Raw genomic sequence first — 27,082 nt, forward strand, 5'->3', positions numbered from 1 at the left:
GTCATTTGAGAATATGATCCTATAAAGTAGTCTAACGATTTGTGAACGTTGGCCCTGCCCCATATAACAGTGCTGCTGCTGGACATTCTCATAAGTGTCTTGCCTACTTGATAACTAACCGTTGATTTGTAAACCATGGCATTCTGTGTCTCCCCTGTTCAACTCAGCCATCACATACACTTTTTAATATTTCATGGAAAGATTTTTTTTTTCTGTTGAGAGAAAAAAATAGTCTTGTTCTTTTATTTTACTTATTCCAGAAATGATCTAACTTTCACCTGAGCTATAATAATTCCATGTCAAATTGGGGGAAGAAAAAGAGACAGTTTTGGGGAGGAACAGCTAAGAAATACCTGTGAGCACTGCTGTATCAAGATTTTCTCTCAAGATCTTGAATTGACAGACTAGATGAATGATTTCTTTAGCAGGAGTTGATTTCCAGTTGTTGAATCCCTGAGGCTGGGGAAAGGGCTTGAGACTGGAAAATCCAGTTTTCTTTGATGTCCATTAGCAATATGACATCTTCAAAGGAATTATCTATATACTGGATAAAGTATGCCCTTGCTTTCCTTCCTAATTCCTCCTTTACCCTCCCCCATCCCATTGTTTCTAGCATCTTATTTCCATTTTGTCAAAGGGAGAAGGGAATCTATGCTACATAGTGAATGGAGGATGACGTCCTATCTCTGGGTTGGCACCAGGTATTCTCTTCATTTGTAGAGACTTTCATCACAGGCCCATGAGCTCGAATACCTTAAAAAGTAAGAAGGAATACCTCTGCGCACAGAAGGTGTGAGTCTGAAAGCCTCCTAACTCCCACCCAAATGGGGCAAGGCTTGCTGGATTCTGTTCCCTTTTGTTCATTATAAATAATTGATTCTTTCTGTGGAAGTTGATCTTTGTGGCACTGCAACCCATCATCCTATTTGAGCCCTTTTAGAATGCATCCTTGAAATTTTTACTGAAATCTATGTGTAAAATGTAATTTACTGTGCCGAAATTCATTATATTGTAACTTTGCAACAATACAGTTTGTTTTTTGAGAAATACTTGTACTTGAATAATATGGTCCAATTAGGCATTGCTGAAAGAAACAGCTGATGACAAAAAAGAGGAAGTTGATTTTAATAATAACAACACATTATAAGAAGTTTGTGTTAAGAAGCTCTTTCAAATGCTGTACCAATAAAATGTCACTCTTCAGCATCTCAGCCTTTTAAGGATATGTATCTACTTACAGTAGAGTTCTCCCACCAAGATAAATTTTTTTTTAACATGAAACAGAAGTAATAGAGGAGGAGAAGAAAGTCTAGAATTTCTTTTAGGATTACTTTCCAGCCTGGGTATAATTTAACCTGATTTTTGGTACAGGTTGTTTTTATTGACAGTTGCTCATATGTCTTACCCGTGATCATGATGTGTTCTTCCCCATGATCATGAACAACACAGGTACAAGATGCCTCTGTATCTGATAACGGTGGGAATTGAGTTGGGGTTCTCTGCTTTGATAGTATTAATACCTCATATTGCATATGGCTTTAAAACACTTAAAGGTCTCTCATAAATTTATTTCATTTGGTCTTTCAAAATGACCCAGTGAGATAGACAAGTTATGTGCAGATTGAACAGATAGAAGCTGCTTTCTTTACAGATGAGAAATAAATCCACAGAGATGCAATGACTTAGAGGCACACACAGTTAATAAGTGTCAGAGCAGGACAAGCCCCATATTCTTGGACTTGTCATCAGGTACATTTCCCTCTAAGTCTGTCCACAGATTTCATATGTCCGTTAAAAATATGATTTTCCAGGTTGTTGTTAGATTTTTTTTTTTTTAACTCGAGCTTTTATGTAAGCATAACATGCAAGCACAAGTCTACTTAGTTCCCTAACTTTAAAGATAGGCCAGTTCTGTGACACCTGTGTTGGAGTGTTCTTCCTAAGCCCGTTCAGCGTGTGGAAGGGTAAAGATGAGTCCCACCTTCTCAGTGAGGCCCGTGGTGTTCACAGCAGCCCATCTGATATTTCTTTGTTTAGCTTTGAAGCATTGAAATCAGGTAAGAGGATGGAGGTGGGGAGTACAAAAAAGATTCCTTTTTTCCTAACTTTAGTAGAAAACTTGCCCTGTTCCACTGGAACAGAAGGATATATCAGAAGAGAAGACCTAGAAGGTCACCAGCAGGGAGCCATGATCTTTCTTCCTGGCCAAGATCTCCCAGCCCGCTCCTTTCTTTTCTTTCAGGAAACAGATCCTGGTTGCTTACTCTGTTTCTTCCACCCTGAGTCCATTTGACTTGGCAACCTCACACCCGCTGTTCCCACTTCCTACTTCTGGCTGTAATTACCTAAATGTTAGTCACAGAAACTTTCCAATTTTGGGGACTCTCCATTTATTTATCCTTACGATGACCTCTTCAATGTTACATTGTCCCAAATAGCTCTCAAAAGTTGTCTTTGTCTTCCCTTGGAATGAGACCTAGGCTAGATTGTCTCATTTGTCTTGCTTCCAGGGTTGGTTATCAAAGGGTCCTGGAGTATTGAAAAAACATTTGAGGATGTTTCTCTTACAGCCAGTGAGTGCACTGATCAAAAGCCCCTAAAGACTTTAGGCAAGAACAAAGTTGTAGTGGGGTAACGCATCTTCAGAAACATTTCACTGGTAAGGAACTGGAATTTATGTTGACTTTTATTTTTTTCATTTCTAGGCACTTTAGGTGAAAAGTTTCCATGAAGTAATGTGAGATATTGCAGTTGCCTCTTAAATTTATTCCCTTCGTCCTTTTTTTTCCTTCAATGGATTTAGCACAAATTAAACATTCACTAATCTACCTCGGTAGTTAGATACCTTTTGAGGTCTTGTTTACTATTTATTTGTCCTGAGTTAAAATGCACAAATAGTACCTTTCTTTCTTTGAAGTTGATGCCTCCTTTAAGGTTGCATCATAAGCTGTAAGTAAACTCTCCTTCAAGAGACCCATTTGTATCCATCTGGCTTCTATAAAACATGAGCAAGCGTTCATAAGAATTCAGTAGATTGCTATAGGGGTGATTTAATATAGTTTTAGAATTTGTTATAATGCGTGCATTACCTGAAATGAAAGCAAAGAAGACATGTAAGAGGGTTATTACGTCAGTGAGCAACTCTTCAGGAAGACATAACGTGTTGGCTGTAGGCCAGTAGCAGCTGTGGTTATTTCCTATGGTGCCAAGCAGAGGGGAGGCTTCAGCGCACTCAGCCCTCACCACAGCTCCCTTCATCACCACCTCCATTTCTGTGCCAGATGCACCAAACAGAAATCATGGTAGAGTAGCTCCTGTGCTGGGCATGAGGACATCTCTCCTTCCACTGGCACAAGGACAGTGCTGACTCTGATAGACCGTTAGCCAAAAGTAAATGATAGAATACAGAGTTGGAAGGGACCAGCGATCACTCAATCCAATTCTTCGTGTGTTATATTAGAGAGAGGTGAAATGGCACGTGGCCACTCAGGAGCAGAGCCAAGACTTACACATATCTATCCTAATTCATAGTCCAATATTTTATACATTCATTAACTAATTAATGTATTCGTCCTTTTATTGAGCACCAACTATATGCCCTGCAATCTGCTAGGCAATCAGTGGGGATACAAATATGAACTAAACATGGCTCTTAATCCAAGGAACTCATGATGTAGGATAGGAGAATTGTACGAAGCAATATTTGCAATGTTGTACATGCAGTGCTTCATAGAGGTCCGTATGAGGGGTCATGAGGGCAAAAATAAGGACATCACCTGTTTCTGTTAGGAGGTTAGGTGTCATTGAAGGCAGTCAAGGCCTGCTTCACAGAGAACAGGTTTCTTATGCTATACGCAGAGCATGCTGTGTGGTACAGGATGAAGATAAGGGTGTGTTTTTTTTGTTTGTTTTTGTTTGTTTGTTGTTTTTTTACTTAGAGGGATGAGAGAAGGGCATGCCTATCTCAGGAAAGGGTGTGGTTTGCTACTCTGGAGAGATGCTCCATAAATTAAGTTTGGAAAATCCCGCATGCTATGTCCCTGGCTTTGTGATAATCCAACATTTTCCTATTTATGTTTTTTGTGAACTGTGTGTGTGTGTGTGTGTGTGTATGGATGGGTGGAGAGATGCATTAACTATCTGTGAAACACTGTGGGAAAAGCCACTTTCAACCTTCCTCAACAACATCACTCATTTGTCTCTTAATTTCCATCCCCCATGGCACCACTATTGTCCAAGTCCTTATTTTGGCATCCCTGGGCTTTGGCAGTAGCTACCTAAATGCTTTTTCCCATCCAATACTAAATACCACTATCTAATTCATATTTCTAAAACTTTAACAATGTTTACCTTTTAATTATTTGTCTTTCTTGGGTAATGCATTCACCTGATACAAAAATTTATAAGTGCAAAAGGATATGTTAGTGAAAAGTCATGCTCCCATCCTTGTCCCCCAGCCAGCCAGCTCCCCTCTCCATTGGCAACCACTGTTAATAGTTTCTTTATATCCTTCCAGAGAGATTTTAGAAATACACAAATTAGAATTTTCTTTTTCTACCTTTTGTATACATAAATAGGAGCATAGGGTAACAACCATTCTGTCCTTTGCTTTTGTTCACTTAGCAGTATATCTTGGAGACCTTTCCATATCACTCTGTAGAGAACTTCCTCATCCTTTGTTCAGCTCATTGTATTCCATCGTATGGAGGGACCATAGTTTATTTAGCCAGTTTCTAGTTGATAGAACATTCGTATTGTTCCAAACCTTTGCTTTTACAAACAATGTCCTTGTGTGTGCTGATACTTCTTTATGTATATCATTCACCTAAAAAAAACCACTTTTACTGTCATATGCCCAAATGCCCACACAACGAAGTACTTTATTTTGACATTCAAGGCCTTCTTCAGTAAGGCCCCAGATAACTGTCTAATATTATCAGTGTGTGCCAAAATGAACTTTCTGTTTTAGCCCAATGATTGAATTCAAGATCTTTTTCAAGTACCCCTTTATTTCTCTCTTCTGTACTTCTCGAAATGATCTGTTTTCTTTAGCCCCCAGTAATGATATTTATTGTTCCTTAAATGGGCCTTTGTGGTTCCTAGTCCTCTAGCCTGGATCTCCACCTCCCTGCTTTGCCTTTGGAAGGTGTGACCTGTTCTTGGCTCCTCTTGAGTTCCACCTTCTCTGATGATCTTTTCAGCCTTCCTCAAACTCTAGGAACATCCTCTCTTAGAAACCCCAGCCCTTGCTATAGTATAGCTCTTTCGGTGTAGCATGTGTGTGCATACATGCTTGTGCGTCCAGGCTTATAATGTTTCTTTATAAATGTGTATATGTTCTTTTTTCATCAGCAAGATTGTGAGGTATTGATGGGTCTCTTTTAGTATTTTATATACATCTTTATGACTCTCACAATTACCCTGCACAGTTCCTTCCTCTATAGATTTTTGTTTCCTCATCTGTTACCCATAAACGTTCAAAAATCTTACATGCTGCTCCAAGCCAAAGCCCTCCTAGGTTCCCTTTTGCCCCATATTGATCCTGGGATGAATGACAGCTGGTCCCCTGGGCCTTGCGTTCCTCCTCTGCTCCTCTCTTACCTCGCCTGAGCTGGCTCCTCTCCTTAGCCAGATGGACCACCCTTTAGGCTCCACGAATGCCTTACATTTCCTGTTTCCATGGCAACATACATGCCATCTTTTCCAAAACACTGTCCCATCTCTCTTTCCTAAATCATGATTCCCCAACCTCAGTGAAGCCCTTATGCCACAGGCTCTTCTAGATTGTCCCTTCCATGTCTCTAGTCATTTTAAAGTCTAGGAATAATAATATGTTAGCTAGCTTTACTGAGAACTTTCCATACACCAGACACGGTATAGCCACGTTATTTGCATGATCTCACGTATTTCTCACAGCCTAGAAGATAGGGACACTGCCTGCAGTGTATTTATCACATTTCACTTCTTATGGAACAATACGTAACAATATTTATGACTAGTTATTGTCAGATGTTCTTATTGTCTACATGTAGATTTGCCCACTCTGACAAGTAGCCAATACCCTTTATTTCCAGCTTTATTCCAAGCATGCTGCTAGGTTTCTTCCCAGGGCATAAGTGAGATTGTGCTTTGGGAAAGCAAACTCGTTTAAATCTCTTCCCAAAAAGATTGTAGCTATAAGATAATTCTGCACATACATACTCTGCGGAAATGATTTTTTGGTTATTCGGGTTTTGGATTCTATGTGTTTATGCTTTTTTCCTTCAACCGTAGACGGTACCTTTGTGCATTCTTGTCTCCTCCATCAGACTGTAAACTTAGATGCAGAAGCTTACTCTACACCTTCTGTTCACATTTTAAATTTCCAATTGCTAAATTAATAAATAATAAAATCGTTAATACAAATTTTTCTACATAGAATAGTTTAATTAATTAGTTGAATTAATTTTGTTTTAACTTCTGCTTTACTTTTCTCTTTTCTCATTTTTCAGGAAATCATTTGCCAGAAGAATACTGTGAGTATTTTACTTAACCCTTCCAGAAACTTTTTTATCTTTTCTTTTCCATCAACTGATCTCTGGTATATTTTCCATTTCTACAATTATTAATTTCTATTTCTTTTTTTCCTCTTTAGAATTTCTAACATATCAATATAAATATGGGTTATTTTACATAAATATTCCTTTATAGTGAAACTTTATACTAATGGGAGATGACACTGATACCTGTTTTCTTCTATATATAAGTATGTTTTAGAAAAAAATTTCCATACTATATTCAATTTTGTGTAATTATGAGTGTTACTAAAGCAGTATATATACATACACTGATACACATATGTATGTCTATCTGTATATACACATATATAGATATCTATGTCTATATATACACTGTATCTATACACTATATATACAAATTATAAGTATACATATACACACACGTACACACACATATGGAGATTTGTATCGATATATTGATATATACATACCTCTATCATCTTTATATTGGTACTGACTTAAGTTCCTAAGTCCTTTTTTTCTTGTATAATATCACACACATTCTATTCTTTTTTTTTATTAAATTTATTTATTTTTTATTTATTTTTGGCTGCGTTGGGTCTTCATTGCTTCCCACGGGCTTTCTCTAGCTATGGCGAGCGGGGGCTACTCTTCATTGTGGTGCGTGGGCTTCTCATTGCGATGGCTTCTCCTGTTGCGGAGCATGGGCTCTAGGTGCGCAGGCTTCAGTAGTTGTGGCACACGGGCTCAATAGTTGTGGCTTGCAGGCTCTAGAGCACAGGCTTGGTAGTTATGGCTCACGGGCTTAGTTGCTCCGCGGCATGTGGGATCTGCCCGGACCAGGGCTCAAACCCGTGTACCCTGCATTGGCAGGCAGATTCTTAACCACTGCACCACCAGGGAAGTCCAAGTTCCTAAGTCTTGTAGACCACACTTTAAGACCTTTGAAACCACACTGCAAAGTTCTTACCCTCCACACAGAATTAAACAAAAGTTAAAAAGTGATAAAAATAAATTTAAAAAATTTTAAATGCATGAAAGATAATTATAATATATTCTGAAATCAGCCTTGTTATGCCAGTGGTTTTTCATTTTGGAAGGTAAGCCAGTATTTAAAACCTTAAAGAATGTATCTCTGAAACTTAGAGTGGAAATAACATACTACATAAAGATCTGCACATGGCTCCATTTAAGATGAGGATTAGAGGATAAGATTAAATTTACAATGATGAGGATAAGATTAAATTTACAATGGGTAAATTTCCCTTAGATTGGAAATTTAAGAAATAAAGATTTAAGAAATTTAAGAGTTCAGATCAGAGACTCATTGCAGCATAAATAATGTTGCCGTGATAAACTCATTCTTCACATCTCAACAGGAAATGAACAATTACTACTTCATGCATCAATTCAGTGTAACAGATTTTGTGAAGCAAATGTTGATGGAACATGAACTGTGTGCCAGGTTTCGGGCTTGGTCCCACAAGAGACTCACTATGAAGGCTGAAATTAAAGACAACCCATTCATAACTGTCCCAGGAGACAACAACTGAGAAGTGCCAGAGTCTCGCTGGGGGAGAAGGTCAAGCAAATAAGCAAACAAACAAATTAGAATTAACATAAGGTAGTGTGCCAAAGAGTGGGCGCCCCTTCCCTCAAGCGGAAATGGAAGGTCTTTCAGAGGAGGTGGCATTTACCTGAATGGCAGGGAAGAGCTAATCATGCCCAGTGATGGGTTGGATGTGTGGGGAAGCAGGTTGATAAGTTGACCCTATACTGCACGTTATGAACAAGTCACCCATTGACTTGAGGAAGCTGCTGTGTTTCCGGTGCTGGGTGTCCTTCTCAAAAGTTGAGTATTTTGAGCATATATTTCAATATGTTTGACTGCTGAGAGCACATCTTCCCAGAAGCTTAATTCATTTTCCATACATACTTATGTTCACCTTTATGTAACCTTTAAAAATTGAAAAACAGAATTGGCATTATTATTTTTTAAAACAAAAGCAGTGAAGATAATCGGAGAGAATACATCTAGATTTTGAGCTGCGTGTTTTTCTAGCCATGAAAACAAGCATGGGCCGGAGAGATCAGCCTTGTTATTTTGTGATCATGCCTTAGTATTTTGAAATGTAAAGAGATGTGCTGTGGTCTTTCTTTTTCGAGAAGTAGGTTTAAATATTTTAGAATTAGTATCTCATTAATAAAAGACAGTTGTTGCAACTGAAATGTCTTTTCTTGATCACACAGTCATTGTTTTTATTTGCTTTGGATTATTAGTTATTTCAAACTCGGGGTTTGGTAACAATCTGTAAATAAAAATCGCAGTAATGATATTTCTAAATTATATGTGAGCCAGCTTGGGAAATAAATGTTCCCTTATTATTAGTGTTCATCATTTTGAAAAAGTGCTTTTCTCAGCAGCTGTTATCTTTTTAAAAAAACACAAAGGGTGGGAGGGAGATGCAAGAGGGAGGAGATATGGGGATATATGTATACATATAGCTGATTCACTCTGTTATACAGCAGAAACTAACACAACATTGTAAAGCAATTATACTCCGATAAAGATGTTAAAATAAATAAATTAATTAATTAAAAAAAAAAACCAATCCGAAGTCCACAGCCCGCTCCCCCTACGCACACTTCCTCCCCACTGCGTGCTCGCTGGGCTGGCTCTCAGCTCAGGCCTAGAAGCATAAGCATCCATGTGCCTCCTGCTGTTTACTGCTCTCCCCCTTTTTTTGGCCATAAACAATGGGACATTGAAAAAAAATATTAGAAAAAAAATATTGCCTTAGAAACATCGGGAAGAGACGCCAAAAAAAAGAGCAGTGAGGCCAGGAACTTGGGAAAGCCTTAGCGTGCTGAATACCTTCAACAAGCATTCTGAAACCTCATCCCATGGGGTTTGAAGACAGTTTCAGGAATCTGATTTCCTGTGCTGTTTGCATGACTCTCATTTTCTCTCCTTACCCACCTACTGCTCAACACACACCCAGACATCTGATAGGCATCCTCTCCCAGAATTAGTTTTACACAGATGCATTGTTCCCCAATATCCAGTCTTTCAGTAATAATGTGTGCTGGTTCATGTCTTACGCACAGATACACATGGTATTAAGGCTTCTGAGGATACAGAACTTTATCCAGCAGCAGAAGAAACTCTAATAGTGCTTTTCTGGTTTATTGGCTTCTCATCTGTTTGTCCTTATTTTGTGACTTAGAAGATTCAGAGCCTTTCTTTTGTAATTTTGAGTCCAAGTGCTTATCTAAAACAAGAGTATTTGATTCTGTTGCTCTTTTATGTAGCTCCCTCATAGCTTAAGCTCCAGAAGCTTTGAAAAGCAATCTCTTGATATACTTGCCTTTCTTTTCTGTTTAGACAGTGGCTTGGGTAAAAGGATTAAAATGGTGGACCTGCTGTGGGATCTTGGTAACATTTTAGTAGCAGAATATGTTTATTTTTCCTCTTCCCCACTAGTCTTCCAGTTATTGGTCCGTGAAGGAGAACTTGCAAAAGGAACAATTTAATGTGCTTGATTTAAAAATCAAATCTCAACCTTTGGAGGTTCTTCTCGCACTTTAAATGGAAGTCATGTCCAGTTTCTGCTTCATTACCTGAAATACAAGTGCCTCAAAGAATAACATGTTGATAAATAATTAAACCTAGCCGTAAGGGCATTTGACACTTCTCATCTGTTTGCTACGAGGCAGTAACTTGGCTCATGCAGGGGTCCGTGCAAGGTGGCCTGAGGCAAAGGGGTTGGTGTGCCAGCAGGTCAAGGCCAGGCGGGAGGGTGCCCAGCCCCCAAGCCATAATGGCAGGCCCTCTGGAGAAGGAAGTCCTGGCCTGGAGTCCCAGACACATCACAGCCCAGCTGTGTGACCTTGCCAAGGCTTACCTGAAGCCTCACCTGTAAAATGGAGACAAGATCCCCTCCCTCAGTGGGCTGTTGTGAATGTATGGCCATTCATTCCTTGGCACATGCCAAGGTGAATAAATGTTTGCTCTCATTTGTTTAGTTCGAAGGATAAGAGAAGTGATGCATCGTTCTCTGTAATTCTGACATGGAACAAATAATTTGGGCTCCTGGACTCCCTAGAACAGTGATAAATAGAGTTTTCCACCCATCTCATTCTAGTTTTCAGCCCCCTGCTTTTTGCTTTCTCTCTGGATTTTTCTCTTAGAGGTCTCTCCCATTTCCTCAGATTCAGCCATGCCAAAGAATTACCAGGTCTGTATTTTGGCTTGAAACTCTTTTACATTCCAATCACACATGTCCAACTCTGTTTTGGACATTATCCCTTTAGATGTCCTGTTCCCCTATAAATCCCAACTTTTCAAAAGTGTGCATGTCACCCTACCCACCCCAAATCAAATCTCACCCACTTGAAGTTCTTCTCATATTTTAACTGGAAGTCAGGCTCTGTGTATGATTCATTACCTGATACATATCTAGTGCCCCCGAGTGTAATCTGTTCATAAATAATTAAGTCTGGTTCCGCCTTCTGAATTCTTGCTTTTTGTTAAGGATCCCACTCTTCTTTAAGGAGCCCCATTTACAACTCTGGAGTCACCTTTGATGCCTTCCTCTTCCTCTCTCTCAATATCTGTAATCAGCTGGCTGGTCTCGATGATTTTTTCTTCTTGATGTCAAGTGCACACGTCCACTGTTGCTGCTGCCAATCTGGTCATGCTTTGTAGCTTCCCACCTAATTTCCTTAAATCTCGTTTCTTTCTCTTTCAGTTCTTTCCGTTTTCTGGCCAGACTGTCAAAATGCACAACTTTGTTTATGTTTTCTTTCCTGCTCCGAATCCTTCCATGATTCCCACTGCCCAGCATATGGAGTTTGAAACCCTTATGTATTCACTTCTCCTTCCCTGAGCCCTAAGCTCTGGTCAAGACTCGCTTACTCAGGGGTGTCCAGTTCAATTTCTCCTTTATACTTCCCACCTCCACTTTTGTTTAGTGCACCCTCACTTGGCATCATCAGGAGCGGACAGAAGGCGGTGCTGAGTGAGCGGAGAGTGGCACAGGCTGAGGCTGGAGAGAGAGGCAGCGTTTGGATAGTCAAGCCCTCGTAGGCTACCGTGACCTGTTTTATCTTCATGCCTGGAGCAAGCGAGGGGGCTTGAAGCACCTGAGGGAAGTCATCTGATATAGGTTGTTGAAAGATCACTTTGACAGCTGGGTAGAAAATAGATTCACGGGCAAGAAGAGAAGCAGAGAGCCCATCTAAAAGCCAATTACAATGGCTCGGGCCAGGTATGTTGGTGGCATGGTCTGCAGTGTTGGCAGAGAAGATGGAGGGAAATGGACCAGTACGAGGTGGAATAGACAGGACTTTGATAGGCTATGGAAGGAAATGAAAGCATCAAGGATAACTTCAGGGTCTCTAGATTTAGTAACTGGGACACTAATGGAGCCACGACTGCGATAGAGCAGCCTGGAGGGGAGCAGCTTATTCTGGCATCACTCACACATTGCTGTCACGTGGGCAGCCCTGAACTGTTAGCTCTTATCATTTCCATGTATTTATGCTGTGTCTCTCTGACTAAAGTTTAAGTTCCCTGAAGGCCAAAGGCTGTGTTTTAAGCTACCCTGTTTTACCTACAGCATATATCATTTTGCCTTAGCCATGAGAAATGGTGAATAAATATTTAATCAATTGATAGAAACTGTGCCATACTTTTTTTTAATCATCTGTAAGTCCTAATTATTTGAAGTAAGGAATTAAAGAAATTGGAAGAGATTTCCGTTTTCATAGGTCATCAAATGGGAAATGAGGTTTTTTTAAATTTACCTTCACATTCAGGATTATTATTTAAAAGTAGGATTTAGGGTTACGTCAGTGTGGAGTCTGCAGGCCAGCTCACCACCTCCTGGCACCTCCTCTTCCCACAGATGTGCACTGGGAACTACACGTTTATTCCTTACATGATAACTCCACATAACAAGGTCTACTGCTGTGATAGCAGCTTCATGAAGGGCTTGTCAGAGCTCATGCAGCCGAACTTTGAGCTGCTCCTTGGACCCATCTGCTTACCTCTTGTGGATCGTTTCATTCAACTTTTGAAGGTGGCACAAGCAAGTTCCAGGTAAAGTTTAGTAATGCTATTTGGTGGTGATAAAGAAGTGTTCATCTACTTCATTTATTTGTGCAACTTATCAGATGTTTCTTACATGCAGTACTCAGCCAAGAACCAGGGAAAAATACATAATACCCTCTACGTGGATAAAATAGATGCTGCCTCGTCCACCTCTTGCATTTTGTCCACTTTATTCAGAGGAGAACAACTTGAAATCAGAAAGAAAAAAAAAAAGACTGTTAACTGTGTTGTAGTAATGTTAGAGCTAAAAATATATTCAAAGTACAGAAATATTATCTGAATAAATGTCCAGAGACTTTTAGTGTAAGGACAAGAACTCTCTAAAAATCTCTGAAAGCACTATTATATTTTAGTTAAGAGCAGTCATTTAGGTTGATAAATGGTGATGCTGGATCGGAAGGAAAATGTTATATTATGTTCAAATCACAGGCACACCTAATTTATTTAAAACAATTTCTACTCAAACCAGTAAAATGAAAAATAAAGTTTTAGCATTTTAAGTGGTACATTGCAGGATCTTGGAAAATTCATTATCATGGAGTGTCTTTACCTTTAATTCTTACTGAAGCAAGTTAATTCTTACTGAAGCAAGGCAGAGTGTAAAAGAACAGGGTGCCCCAATTTTTAAATAATACCAGATAGATAAGGTGTTCATTCTGTGCATCTTAACGAACTGAAAGGTACGAATGCTGCAGATGTCTTTCATTTCCTTATAAGATCATTGCTTTTCATTGAAATCCTTTCTAATATTAACTCTAAAAAATGTGTGTTTTCCCACCAGCCAGTATATCCGGGAATCTATACTCAACGATATCAGGAAAGCTCGTAACTTATACACTGGTAAAGAATTGGCAGCTGAATTGGCAAGAATTCGACAGCGAGTGGATAATATTGAAGTCCTGACAGCAGATATTGTCATAAATCTGTTACTTTCCTACAGAGATATCCAGGTGAGAAGCTGCTCAAAGTCACGTCTTTGTCATGTAGCATGTTGGAGGAATGAGGGAGTGTTAATATCCAGTTTTAGTTAGCTATTAAGTCATTCATGTCACTACATGTAATTTTTTATTGACTCTCCTAAGCTTTCCATCCAGAGATTTTATGGTAAATGAAACAGACTCATATAAGTTAACCATCAGTGATTGTGAAAGACTTGTATGGTAAAGGTCTGACTTTTTCCTCCAAAAGAACAAAAAGAAAAATTTGCATGCACAGCTGATCTGCAGACAGCCTGTTCTATTCCATTAGCCTCCGGCACACCCATCAGTCAATAAGTGAAAGCTTTGTTTTGGCAAATAGCAGAAATTTTTAGAGCTTTCCCGACATATCTCTTACTCCTGGAATTTGTGTTGCTTGAAATTGATAGTGCTGGGTCTAACTAGATAGAAGTATGAAATGTGCAATTGATTAATTATAAAAATTACTTTAAAAATATATAAAGTAAAGCATGAACATGCAATATTATTTTTATTGGGATGTCTTAAAACTTTTAAATTATGGTAAGTAGCATGAAATCCTCTCTGAGTTGGGGATTTGCTATTGGATTTTTACAGTAAAATTTAAGCGACTTCTGGTTTCTTATTCCCAACCTTTCAGGCCCGAGTAAAGCATCATGTGAACAACAAAGATTCACATATGTGGAAAAAGAGTGGCACTTAGGATTCCATGACTAGAGAGCTTACTTGTGTTGAAACGGAACAGTTTTGTTACTTATAACAGAAGTTCAATTCGTTGTTCCATGTCCTTGATATTTTGGAAATTATTTCCCTGAAAGTAATTGATAAGACCCTGCATACCAGGAATCTGGCTCCAGGGAGAAGTAAACCACCCATATTTAGACAATGTAGCATTACCATGTTAGGTGGTTTATTGTTTTATAGGTCAGATGTGGTAACTCAATATTTCTAATGTTTGATCTGTATAATCCAACCCCCTTATTTAAACAAACAAACAAACAGTTTCTTCTTGGTTTTAGATTCTTCAAAGCATTCCATGGGTTCTAGTTCTTTTTTTTAATGCCCTTCTCGGATTCAGGGAGCTGGTTGGCCAAAGGCATTTCATTGTCAGGACTTTCTCCCAATGGTTTAATTCTGTGTTATTCTCCTCTTGTTTAAAAGGACTATGATTCTATTGTGAAGCTGGTAGAGACTTTAGAAAAGCTGCCAACCTTTGATTTGGCCTCCCATCACCATGTGAAGTTTCATTATGCATTTGCACTGAATAGGTAAGAAGAAAAAGTTTCCATCCACAATGTGCTAACATATTATTTTTTAACCTCCATATTCTTTCTATGGTATGTTTTTGCTATAGCCTTGCAACCACTCCCTATTAGAATGTAATGTTAATATTTCTACTTCAACCATGTAAAATATAGGAAACATGCATTCTGATTTTTTCTGACTTTTTTGTCAGTAAAAAAATGTCCCTCAGTGCTTGTATATTTAAATTTTAAAAATTCTTTTTCTTCTCTGTCAAAATTTGTATTTGCTATTTATATATTTTTTAGGATTTTTTAAATTCCATGGATATGATGTTATCTTTAAATGTACTCAAGACCGAATGATTATTTACACAAAAATGAACTAGAGTAGGGATAGTTATATCTAGGTGAACATATTCCTAACCAGAGAATATGTTCACTGGGATTGCCCTGAACATACCTAATTATGATTAAAACTCTGTGGGCCGCATTTTAGGTCATGTGTCCATGAATCTTCTAGGACCAGGACTAACACTGCTGCTTCCAGTGCTGCCTCCCTGCCTTCTGTTGGCGTCATGGCTGGCACCTACCTCAGTGCCACTTTCTACCCAGAGTCACCGTGGAAGATCATCCCTGCGCTGGCCATAGAGAGGCCTAGAGCACTGAACTGTCCAAAACTTAGTTGTGCTGTTCTCTGCCATGGTGGAGAGTTGAATATGTATGTAATTACTACAACTGGAGAGAATGATAAAAAGAAAAAGGGAGGGGACCTCACATCTATCATTCATTTGCCGTGAAGGCTTAATTATTTTACCGATGAGGAAACTAAAGAGGTGGAGTAAGCATATCGTAAAACTGGGGCTCAAACCCAGATCTAGCTGATGCTGGTATTTGTGTTCTTCATCACTAGGTTCTCCTGCCTTTGTCTCCAAAGAAAAGTCAGCATGCTCTTCAACCAGAGATTGTGTGTTTCCTTTTTTATCTACCCAAACTCTAGAAATTGCTAACTTTATCAGTACATGTATAATGAAAGTCTATTTTATCTCCCCATTTATTAAACATCTTTTTCTTTAGATTTGGCAGAGTGAGATGAAACCTCCAGAGATTATCTGTTCCAACTGGTTTTCAAATAAATCCTTTTTGAAAGATGAAATGAAAGACGGAATGAAATATATTCTATATTGAAATGAAAAATGAAAGTCCATAGAGCCTCTTATATTTTCCTTTATCCATATTTTGCCTCTGTCTTTCCTACAATAGAATCGAATGAAATGATAAATGTATTTGTATGCAGCATTATTCTAAACTCAAGGTATTTAGTACCAAGTGTAAAAAGGAATTTCACGCACAGAAAGATTTAAAATAGTAGTTGAGAATACAAATAACTCTTTTTATATAACAGTTTTATTGAAATATAATTCATATACCATACAATTTTATTTAAAGTGTACTATGATTCAATGGATTTTAGTGTATTAACAGAGTTGTGTGACCATGAACACCAAGACTTTTAAAACCTTTGTATCACCACGAAAAAAAGCCCCCTCCCCATTAGCAGTCACCCTCCCATTTCCTCTCAAATCCCCCAGACCTAGGCAACCACAAATCTACTTTCTGTCTCCATAGATTTGCCTACTCTGGACATTTCATATGATGAGCTCATACAACATGTAGTCTTTGTGACTGGCTTCCTTCACTTAGCACAATGATTTCAAGATTCAAGAAATAATTCTTAAGAGAATTTTAATCTTTGAGATCAATCTGTACGTACTCGCTGATTTTAAAATAAGCTATATAAAGCAGCTTCCTAGATAATCAATTGGTCCCGTGTAGAAAATAAGTGACTCTTGGGTTAAAGTTGGATTGTTGGTATTGTCTGTGAATTAGTTTGCTCAGTGTTTCAGAGTAAAAGCCATTGAAACCTATAGCATCAGGGTTTTGTCTCTGTTTGGATTCCTTGACTCTGCCCCATTCAAGGCCACAGACCGCATTCCTGATCTCACTCCATCAACTTAAATTTGCACAGAGACTGCAGGGAAATTGGAAGGACTGTGGATGGATAAGCACAAATCTATCACCATTAGCAGAAAAGCAACTCAAAAGAAATCCTTGTTAAACGCAGTAGACATGCAAATAGGATAAAAAGATTTACAGAAGACTCTCAAAATATAATTGTTGTTTTTATCTTGCTGAACTTCACTAATGTGAATCAATATATTAAATAGAGTTTTAAAAAGATAATTGGCCTAAACTGCTTTTGTAATCTATACTGAAACAATGATGTTTCCCTCCTCTACCTTAGGAGAAATCTCCCTGGAGATAGAGCAAAAGCTCTTGACATTATGATTCCCCTGGTGCAAAGTGAAGGGCAGGTTGCTTCAGATATGTATTGCCTCGTTGGTCGAATCTACAAAGATATGTTTTTGGACTCTAATTTCATGGATTCTGAAAGTAGAGACCATGGAGCTTCTTGGTAAGTGCACAGGATAAGATACTTGATAAATCCATAACATAAAAAATTGTTTGCAAATGAGTGTTAAATTATTGTTATTATCCTTTTGATTGTATTATGAAATAAATCTCACAATTTATAGCTTTAGTAAATAATTTTGATGGAATTCATTTAATAAGGCAGAGTAAAATGGGGTAAATTGGTTGAAAAGATAATGATTTAAGAAAAAGAATTTTAAAAGGTATTGTAAAGTATAATACAATAAAAATATAATTTGGGGGAAAATTCAAGAGACATGAAAGAAGACCTGAATGGAAAAATATACCAAGTTTGTGGATGAGAAGACTTGATATTTTAAAAATGTTAATTCTCCATAGCAGGGCTTTTCATGTAATTCAACAAATTGATTCTAAAATTTATTCGAAAAACTAAAGGGCCAAGAATGGGCAAAGCAATTTTGGAGAAGAAGGTGGAGGGACTTGCTCTCCCAGATAACAAGACATACTATAACAATGTAATAATTAAGATGTTGCAGTATGAGTGCAAGCATAGACAAATAAAACACTGGAACCGAACAGAGAAGCTGGAACAGACTGAGATATATAGATTTGAGACTAGATTTATGACATGGTATGCTTCATGAGGCAGAGTGGAAAGAATAGACTCTTCAGGAATGGTACTGGGAAAATTTGTTTATCTGCTTGTAAAATAAAAATGAATCCCGGGCTTCCCTGGTGGTGCAGTGGTTGAGAGTCTGCCTGCCAATGCAGGCGACGCGGGTTCGAGCCCTGGTCTGGGAGGATCCCACATGCCACGGAGCAACTAGGCCCGTGAGCCACAATTACTGAGCCAGCGCGTCTGGAGCCTGTGCTCCGCAACAAGAGAGGCCGCGATAGTGAGAGGCCCGCGCACCGCGATGAAGAGTGGCCCCCGCTTGCCGCAACTAGAGAAAGCCCTCGCACAGAAACGAAGACCCAACACAGCCATAAATAAATAAATAAAAATTAAAAATCTTTAAAAAAAAAAAAAAATGAATCCCTAGTCTAACCCATGCACAGAAAATAAAATCCAAGTGAATTAAAGATCAAAATTTTTTTTAAAATCAACCTTTAGAAAAAATATTTTTAGAATAAAATATACAAACTGAATTTATGACTTTGGGATAGGAAAGAATTTCTTAAACAAGGTATTTTTAATACCATAAACCATAAAAGATTGGGAAAACTAGAGTCCACTAAAATTTGCATCTGCTCATCAAGGTTCTGTCTTTTGGACAGAGTAGGTTCTATTGCACTGATCGTCCTGCCAATAACAATTATAAACATTGGAAAAACACTTAAAAAAAAAGTTTGAAAGCTCCGAAGAGTGACTAAAGATAGTAAGAAACTGAAGAGTTTTAGATCTTTAGATGAAGGGTATCACATTAGATAAGATCCACTTTTAAATGCTTTTTCCTTTGGGGGAGCTCTCTGATCTGCAGGCACAGGGCGGTTAGAACTCAAGATGAAAATCATAGTTTCACTGGTTGGAGGAGTTAGTCTGAGGCTGCCAGAGTGCCTGGAAATTGAGTGATAGACCCCCTAAATGAAGGAGCCACAGAGAGAGCCCAAAATATAAGTATAAACTGCCCTTCCATTCTTGGCTGACCCCTGACATGTGCACATGTGGGGTAAAACTCAAAGGAGTTCAGCAGAAAATAGCAGCCAGAAGGCTGGAGCTGAACAGAGATTTCAGCAGTTGTGTAATGCAGGAGAGACAGAGTTTGGAGTTTGAACCTCACCAAGTCATAAGGGCTTGGGTAAACAGTTTGAGCTTTCCACTGAAACTCCAGAAGGTCCAAGGCTTCAGAATAAAAAAACTACATCCGGGCTTCCCTGGTGGCGCAGTGGTTAAGAATCTGCCTGCCAGTGCAGGGGACACGGGTTCGTGCCCTGGTCTGGGAGGATCCCACATGCCGCGGAGCAACTGGGCCCGTGACCCACAATTGCTGAGCCTGCGCGTCTGGAGCCTGTGCTCCGCAACAAGAGAGGCCGCGACAGTGAGAGGCCTGCGCACCGCGATGAAGAGCGGCCCCCGCTTGCCACAACTAGAGAAAGCCCTCGCACAGAAACGAAGACCCAACACAGCCATAAAATAAATAAAAATAAATAAATTAAAAAAAACAAAAAACAAAAAAAACTACATCCCAGGACTAAGGAAAATTAAGAGGAAAACCAAAACAGAGCCACCCTAATAAAACCTAAAACCAAGATTCCACATGAACAAGGTGAACTGCCAGTGATTTATTTGCGTGTTGGAACAAAATTCAACACTCTTAAGAGGAAGATAACAGAAGCCAAACTCTCTACAACATATCATTCCAAAATGTCTACTACACCATCAGAAGCTACTAGATTTGTGAAGAGATAGGACAGTATGATCCATAGTAAAAAAAAAAAAAATCAGTCAATAGAAGTAGACCCACAGACAACAAAGATTTTGGGATTAGCAGAGAAGGATATTAAAATACCAATGATAAATATGTTGAAGAGACTACTGGAAAAGATGGATATTATGGGTGAAAATATGAAGAATTATAGGAGATAAATGTAAACTGGAGAAGAACCAAATGGAAAATCTAGAACTGAAAATATAGTATTCAAAGTCAAAATTCCATCCAATGGGATTAATAAATAGGACACAATGCAAGAAAGGATCAATAAACTTGAAAACAGGTGATTAGAAATCATTCAAACTGAAACAGAGAAAAGAAAAAGATTGAGAAAGAAATTAATGGTCTCAGTGACCTGTGGAATAGCATTGAGCAGTCTAACATACGTTATTGGAGTCTGAGAAGTAGAGAAGAGAGATGATATATCAGGAAAAATATTTGAAGAATTAGTGACCAAATATTAACCAAATCTGATCAAACAAACAAACAAACAAACAAAAACAGCCCACAGATCTAGGAAGCTCAGCAAAAACCCAAGCAGGGTAAATACAAAGAAAAAAATTCCTCAGGACCTCATAGTCAAATTCCTGTAAAACAAAATTAAAGAACATATCATAAATGTAGCCAGGAAAAAAAGATACATTATATTCAAGGGAAAGAGTGAGTTCTGACTTTTAATCAGAAGGAAGCCAAAGACAATGGAATAACGTCTTTAAAGTATTTAAAGCAGAAAACAGTCAACCAAGAATTCTCTACCCAGTGATAATGTCTTTCAAAAGTGAGGGTGAAATAAGGATATTTCTTGATAAATAAAAACTGAGATAATTTGTTGCCAGCAGACCTTTACTACAAAAAATGTTAAAGGAAAATCTTTAGGTTGAAGGGAGGTGATACCAGATGGAAATATGGATCTGTCAGAAGGCACGTAGAGCACTGGAAATGGTAAAAATATTTATGAATACATAGAAAAGATATCATCAACAAAGTAAAAAAATAAACCAGAGGCAGAGAGCAATGCATGTAACCAAGATGGGATTTATATTCAATATATATAAATAACTCCTAAAAATACTTAAGAAAGAAAGAAAAAAGATTAAAAATGGGCATAGGAGAGGAACAGATCACTCACAAAAGAGGAATCACAAATGGCCAACAAACATATTTTAAAAAAATACAAAAAATGCTCTACCTACAAGCTAAAACAGACATACCATTTTACACTATGAAGATTAACAAAAATTTATGAATTTGACATTGTCAGTTGTTGGCAAGGATGTTTGAGAAATGGGAGTCCTAGTCCACTGCTGGTTGTGGTAGAAAATCTTATGACTACTTAAAGATTTTGGTATTATCAAGGAAAGTTGACAGTTAGCCTTCCCTAGATACAGCAGATCTACTCCTAGTTTATACCCTAGAGAAATTCTTGAAGTTTCTCTACATAAAAGTTAAAACATAAAAAAAAATAATCTTAAAAGAGTTGAGCAAAATAACCAAATGGCAGGATACATAGAGTATGATTTCGTTTATAGAAACTTTAAAAACAGTCATACACATCTAGTAAAAGTAGAGACGCATGAATATACATCATAAATTCCCAATTCAGTAGAATAGTTACCAGTGGGGAAGGAGTAAAAAGGGATCGTGAGGGCTTCCCTGGTGGCGCAGTGGTTGAGAATCTGCCTGCCAAAGCAGGGGACACGGGTTCGAGCCCTGGTCTGGGAAGATCCCACATGCCGCAGAGCAACTAGGCCCGTGAGCCACAATTACTGAGCCTGCGCGTCTGGAGCCCGTGCTCCGCAACAAGAGAGACCGCGATAGTGAGAGGCCTGCGCACCGCGATGAAGAGTGGTCCCCACTTGCCACAACTAGAGAAAGCCCTCGCACAGAAACGAAGACCCAACACAGCCATAAATAAATAATAAATAAATAAATTAATTAAAATTAAAAAAAAAAAAAGGGATCGTGAAATGCTTCACATGCAGCTGCAAGAATATTTAAAACATTTTATTTCTTAAGTTGAGTAGTGGGTATATGAGTGGGAAGTGTTGCTTATATTATCCTTCTGTACTTTTTAGTATTTCTAAAATGTTCCCCAAAGAGTGCCTGATTTAAAAAAAATATTAAAGGAGGTAGACTTACAGAAAAAGACAAATACCATATGATATCTTTTATATGTGGAATGTAAAGCATGGCACACAGGAACCCATCTACAAAACAGAAACAGACTCACAGATGTAGAGAACTGACTTGTGGTTGCCGAGGGGGAGGGGGTTGGGGAAGGGATGGATTTGGAGTTTGGGGTTAGCAGATGTAATTATATATGGAATGGATAAACAACAAGGTCCTACTGTGTAGCACAGGGACCTATATTCAATATCCTATGATAAATCATAATGGAAAAGAATATAAAAAAGAATGTATATATACATGTATAACTGAATCACTTTTCTGTACAGCAGAAATTAACACAACATTGTAAATCAACTATACTTCAATTAAAAAAAAAAAAGGAGGTTGACTTAGTTCAGGTGTTCCTCAATGATAGCCGTAACTTTTTTAAAATTGTGCAACAGAAATCTTAACGTTTCAAAATCTTGTATCACCTTAGCAGTTTAATGGTGGCCTGAAATTGGGATAATAGGTTATAATAAGGGAGGGAAACTTCCTAGGTTTTCATTGACAGCTTTGGTTTGGACTTTTAAATTTGTATTATAAATTGTTACTGCAATTCAGAGAGTTTTACCGTTTCTCTTAACCAATTTTTTCCCTGCTGTTATAGAAGAGAAATGTTAACTATGCAACCTTTCTATTACCAGAAGATTTCCACTTTTAGAAGATTCTTAATTGTAGGAGAATTAGAATCTGATATTTGGAAGCACTGTGCTGGTATAAATGCTTTGATTTGGCAGTGATAATGAAATGCATAGGTAATTTTTAAAAGCCTGATTTTCATGGTCAGCAGATTCAAATGGAAAACATCTTATGAAGTTAATGTGCATCGTGCACAGGAATAAAATAGAAGTGTTTCCCCATTTGAAAAACCAAACAATTTAGACTACTGAGAGCTTTCAAGGTCACATAAAGTTCAATAAAGGAACACAGGGTTTTTTTTCTGGTTGTGTTTTTGTTTTAACTTTCTATACTTCCCGATTCTGGCTCCTTTTCAATGGTTCCCATTTAGCTGAGGAACATTAACTACATTAACTGTGTCTCAAAAGATCTTCGTGTTCAAAGTCTTCAGGTCAAATTGAAGATGTCAGTTTTTTATGATTTCATTTTAAGCTATTCATTAATTTTCTTTTTTTTTCAATTTATTTTATTTATTTATTTTTGGCTATGTTGGGTCTTTGTTGCTGCGCAGGCTTTCTCTAGTTGCGGCGAGCGGCGGGCCACCCCCCACTGCGGTGCGCGGGCGTCTCATTGTGGTGGCCTCTCTCGCCGCAGAGCCGGGCTCTAGGCACGTGGGCTCAGTAGTTGTGCCACACGAATTCTAGAGCGCAGGCTCAGTAGTTGTGGTGCACGGGCTCAGCTGCTCCACAGCACGCGGGATCCCCCTGGACCAGGGCTCGAACCTGTGTCCCCTGCATTGGCAGGCAGACTCTCAACCACTGCGCCACCAGGGAAGCCCTCATTAATTTTCTAGTAAGAACAGGGAAAGCAGTTAGAACTCAAAGCTTTTTCATGGGAAGAGCCTTAGGAGTTGACCTGGGTGTGTCACTCACTGATTTATCGAGTAATATAAGAATGTCACTTCTACTGTAGATTATCTGTCTGTAACCTGCCATTATTATCATTATATCCATTTGTCCTACAGGTCGTTAAGAACAATTCCCTCCTATTTTAAAATGGGTGTTTTTTCATGCCCTCACACTTGTAAAGCCACTTCAGTATTTCTTAGTGTTTCAATCCAACTCCCACAGTCCTGCAAACACACTCATTCGTGTTGGTGTGTTGGCATCATCTGTAACCTCCCTTTCTGTTAGAGCTGAGAAGTAAAAGCACGTTGTCAAGGTGCTGACCTAAGAGGGCATTACCGAGGTTATTAGGCATCTGGCCAGACTTACCCAGGATTATGCATTTCCTGAGTCCCAGAGAGTTGTTGCAACTGACCTTTTTTGACCCATAATCCTCTGAGCTTTCACTCGTCAAGTGCCGCGATGGGATAAGGAGTGAGTGGAAGGCAGTCAATCCCTAAAGCTTCTTTCCATGGACAGTTTCCATAGCCTGAATCATTTTCTGTTGGCTTGAATGGACAGTCATCTACTGAGCATGGAAAGTTTAGGATAAGAGCTTCAACTCAATAGAAAAAGAGCCCCAAGCAGTTGGGATTACAATGGCACATAGAACTCTTTCTTGAAATTTCCCTTCTTTTTTTAAAAAAATTTATTTTATTTTAATTAATTTATTATTTTTGGCAGTGTTGGGTCTTCATTACTGAGTGCAGGTTTTCTCTAGTTGCGGCGAGCGGGGGCTACTCTTCGTTGCGATGCGCGGGCTTCCCATTGCGGTGGCTTCTCTTGTTGCAGAGCACAGGCCCTAGAGCGCGCAGGCCTCAGCAGATGCGGCGTGTGGGCTCAGTAGTTGTGGCTGTGGGCTCTAGAGTGCAGGCTCGGCAGTTATGGTGCACGGGCTTAGTTTCTCCGTGGCATGTGGGATCTCCCCAGACCAGGGCTCGAACCCATGTCCCCTGCGTTGGCAGGCAGAACCCCAACCACTGCGCCACCAGGGAAGTCCCGAAATTTCCCTTTTTAACATCTTTAATGAGTTTACTGTTCCTGACTTACACCACAGGGAGAAAGCTTGACACTCCTCTGAGCATTCATTGTGTTTGGTATGAGTACTATTATCAGGGCACTTTTTTACTTCTAGGGAGATCTTCTAATGCACGTCTATTTTCTGAGAGGTTTACTTGGGATTCAGAATGCAAAAATACAAAATAAGAAAAAAGTTTATGGTTTAGATTTTTTTTAAGTTTGGAGAATAGTAATATGTTGTAGAACAAACTTTACTTGTTGAAGCGTATCTGGGACAGAGGGTGAATGGTTTAAAGGAACACATCCTGCTGATTTAAGTATAAAAAAAGAGTAGTTCTCTAACATTTGATGTTTTCCATTGTCACTTCCTTAGTTATTTTTGGTCACTGAAGCTCTTGCAGATGGCTAAAATAATGCTAATTTTTTTCTGTATGTAAGTTTCTATAATCCAAGTTAAGGTATGAAAAATGCCTTTTTGATCTTTAGGTAACTAAACTGAGTTTGACTTTTAGTTATTAAACGGTTGTAGCTTTTTTATTATGGCTTGTCAATATAAAGTTAAATATAAGTTAAAGAAAGCAGCAATGGTACCCATCACAAGTGCTGCTTTGAGGATGTTTGGGGCTACTATAGAATCAAGAGCAAGGTCGGGACTTTCCTGGCGGTCCGGTGGTTAGGATTCTGAGCTGCCACTGCAGGGGGCATGGGTTCGATCTCCTGTAGGGGAACTAAGATCCCACATGCTGCAAGGTGCGGCCAAAAAAAAAAAAAAAAAAAAAAAAAGAGCAAGGCAAGAGAGTGAAGCTGGGAGGATAGCCAGCTTTCAAAGGAAATATTGTGACCCAAGAGCCTAGACTTACATCCTAAAAAAAAAAAAAAAGTGCAAAAAACAAAACCCACAGAGTTTCTGAAGTGACAGACTGAAATGGAATGACCCAAGGCAATATTACGGACCATGACTTGGAGGTCATGGAAGGTTCATTGCCAAGATTATCTCTACAACTTCTTTTTTAACCTAATCTGAAAAAAAAATAACCACAAAGTAGTTATGCTGAATTCATATGTAGAATGACTTACTGAGAAAATTTTGATATATGCAGTATTTGTTCAATAGGTAGAAATAATAATCAATCCCTTAAACATTAGAGTTTACATAAGGTTTTTGTATATGTTATTAACCACTGGAGGCTTAACACACCTTGTAAAGTAGGCAAGGCTGACATTTTTCTTTCCATTTTACAACTAAGGCAAGTGAAACTCAAAGAACTTAAGTGAATTTCTTGATGTTTTGTGATTAATAAAATTTCAAGTACAATTTTTTCAGTTCCAGTGTTGTTTTTACTACATCCTAGGCTCACTTTCCTGGAATTTCTAGGAACAAACATTTCTAGGAATATCTGTACTGTTTTGTTGAGGAGGCCTGGACTTTTGGGAGACCGACATGAAATAAATGTTGACTCAGTACTTGGAAACAGTGTGATCTTAGGCAAATTACTTAACATTTAGGAAATTCAGTTTTCTTATTTGAAAAATAAGAATAATACCTACCTAGATGAATTAGAATGCTCTTAGCATCCTAAAAGTAGCCAAATACCTTACTCCAATGGGCTTAAGCAATAAGAAAATGTAACTTCTAAAGCATGAAGTCCAGAAATAGGGCTGGGTCTGGTTTAGGTTGAGTTGGCAGCTTAAAAATGTCAGCCGAGTCTGTTTCCTTGTTATTGCTGTGGGTGGCTCTGCCCTCAGTCTGGCCTTCTTAGAGTTGCAAGGGGCTGTGGCCATTTCAGGTATCTATCTAACTTAGCTATGCCAGGTCTGAGACGGGAGAAAAGGAGGCCATCACTTTTTGTATCTTTTTCTTAGGACTAAGAAAACACTCATAAAAACCTACCCCACACTTTCCTTACATTTCTTTATGCTTCTAGTATTTCATCATCACCCCAACACTACACAAGTCACTAGCAAGGAAGATGGCATTATTACAAATGGTTTAAACTCATCACTTTAGGAGGAATAGATGCTCTGTTTGAGGGATTAAATGAAGCAACATATGTTCAGGTCCTGGAATTTAGTAGGCCCTTAGAGTTATATCCTTAGTATATAATATGAGAAAATATTTTGTATTTCTTTATATAATGTTATATTTATCCATGTTCAAAATGGACATTGACTAGATTAATGGGTATTGATTAGATTCCTTTTTCCCAAAATATTCCTGAGTTTCCTTATTTCTGGATCTAGTTGAACATTTTAGCTAATGAGGGAAAAGAGAGTCTGTATACTTTGTACATAGGACTTGCTAGAATTTCATATATCAATACCATAGCTGTCATGGGGTCACCTGGGATAGGCACTGATTGCTTGAAATCATATTTGGTTTTAGAGATCATGGTATTCTTGAGGGGAGATAGGAAGTCATTTTCAGAATTTTGAAAGGGAATTAGGTGCCTATACTGTATTAGCATAATCATGTCTCCCTGTTTGTAATGCCAAAAAAGATCCATAGCCAGGAAATTAAAAGCATTAAGTCTGTTTTTAGCATTAATACGTTCATTTTTCCATAGTAACTTGGGAAAGAACAGACAGCTTTGCCTTATCAACTGATTTTCTTT

General features: G+C 38.5%; 1 protein-coding gene across 4 annotated transcripts in view; it reads left to right on the forward strand.

Moving 5' to 3' along the window:
- The window catches only part of MAP3K5 (mitogen-activated protein kinase kinase kinase 5), a 227,139-nt gene that overhangs the window by 73,404 nt on the left and 126,653 nt on the right, over nt 1-27,082 (forward strand). For all 4 annotated transcript variants that reach the window (XM_036871441.1, XM_036871443.1, XM_036871442.1 and 1 more), the window contains 5 exons: nt 6,492-6,515; nt 12,428-12,621; nt 13,415-13,583; nt 14,751-14,857; nt 17,136-17,306. In XM_036871441.1, coding sequence (XP_036727336.1) covers nt 6,492-6,515; nt 12,428-12,621; nt 13,415-13,583; nt 14,751-14,857; nt 17,136-17,306 — 665 coding nt within the window. The remainder of the gene's footprint in view (nt 1-6,491; nt 6,516-12,427; nt 12,622-13,414; nt 13,584-14,750; nt 14,858-17,135; nt 17,307-27,082) is intronic.

The sequence above is a fragment of the Balaenoptera musculus genome, chromosome 12 (assembly GCF_009873245.2).
Source record: "Balaenoptera musculus isolate JJ_BM4_2016_0621 chromosome 12, mBalMus1.pri.v3, whole genome shotgun sequence".
Taxonomy (NCBI): Eukaryota; Metazoa; Chordata; class Mammalia; order Artiodactyla; family Balaenopteridae; genus Balaenoptera; species Balaenoptera musculus.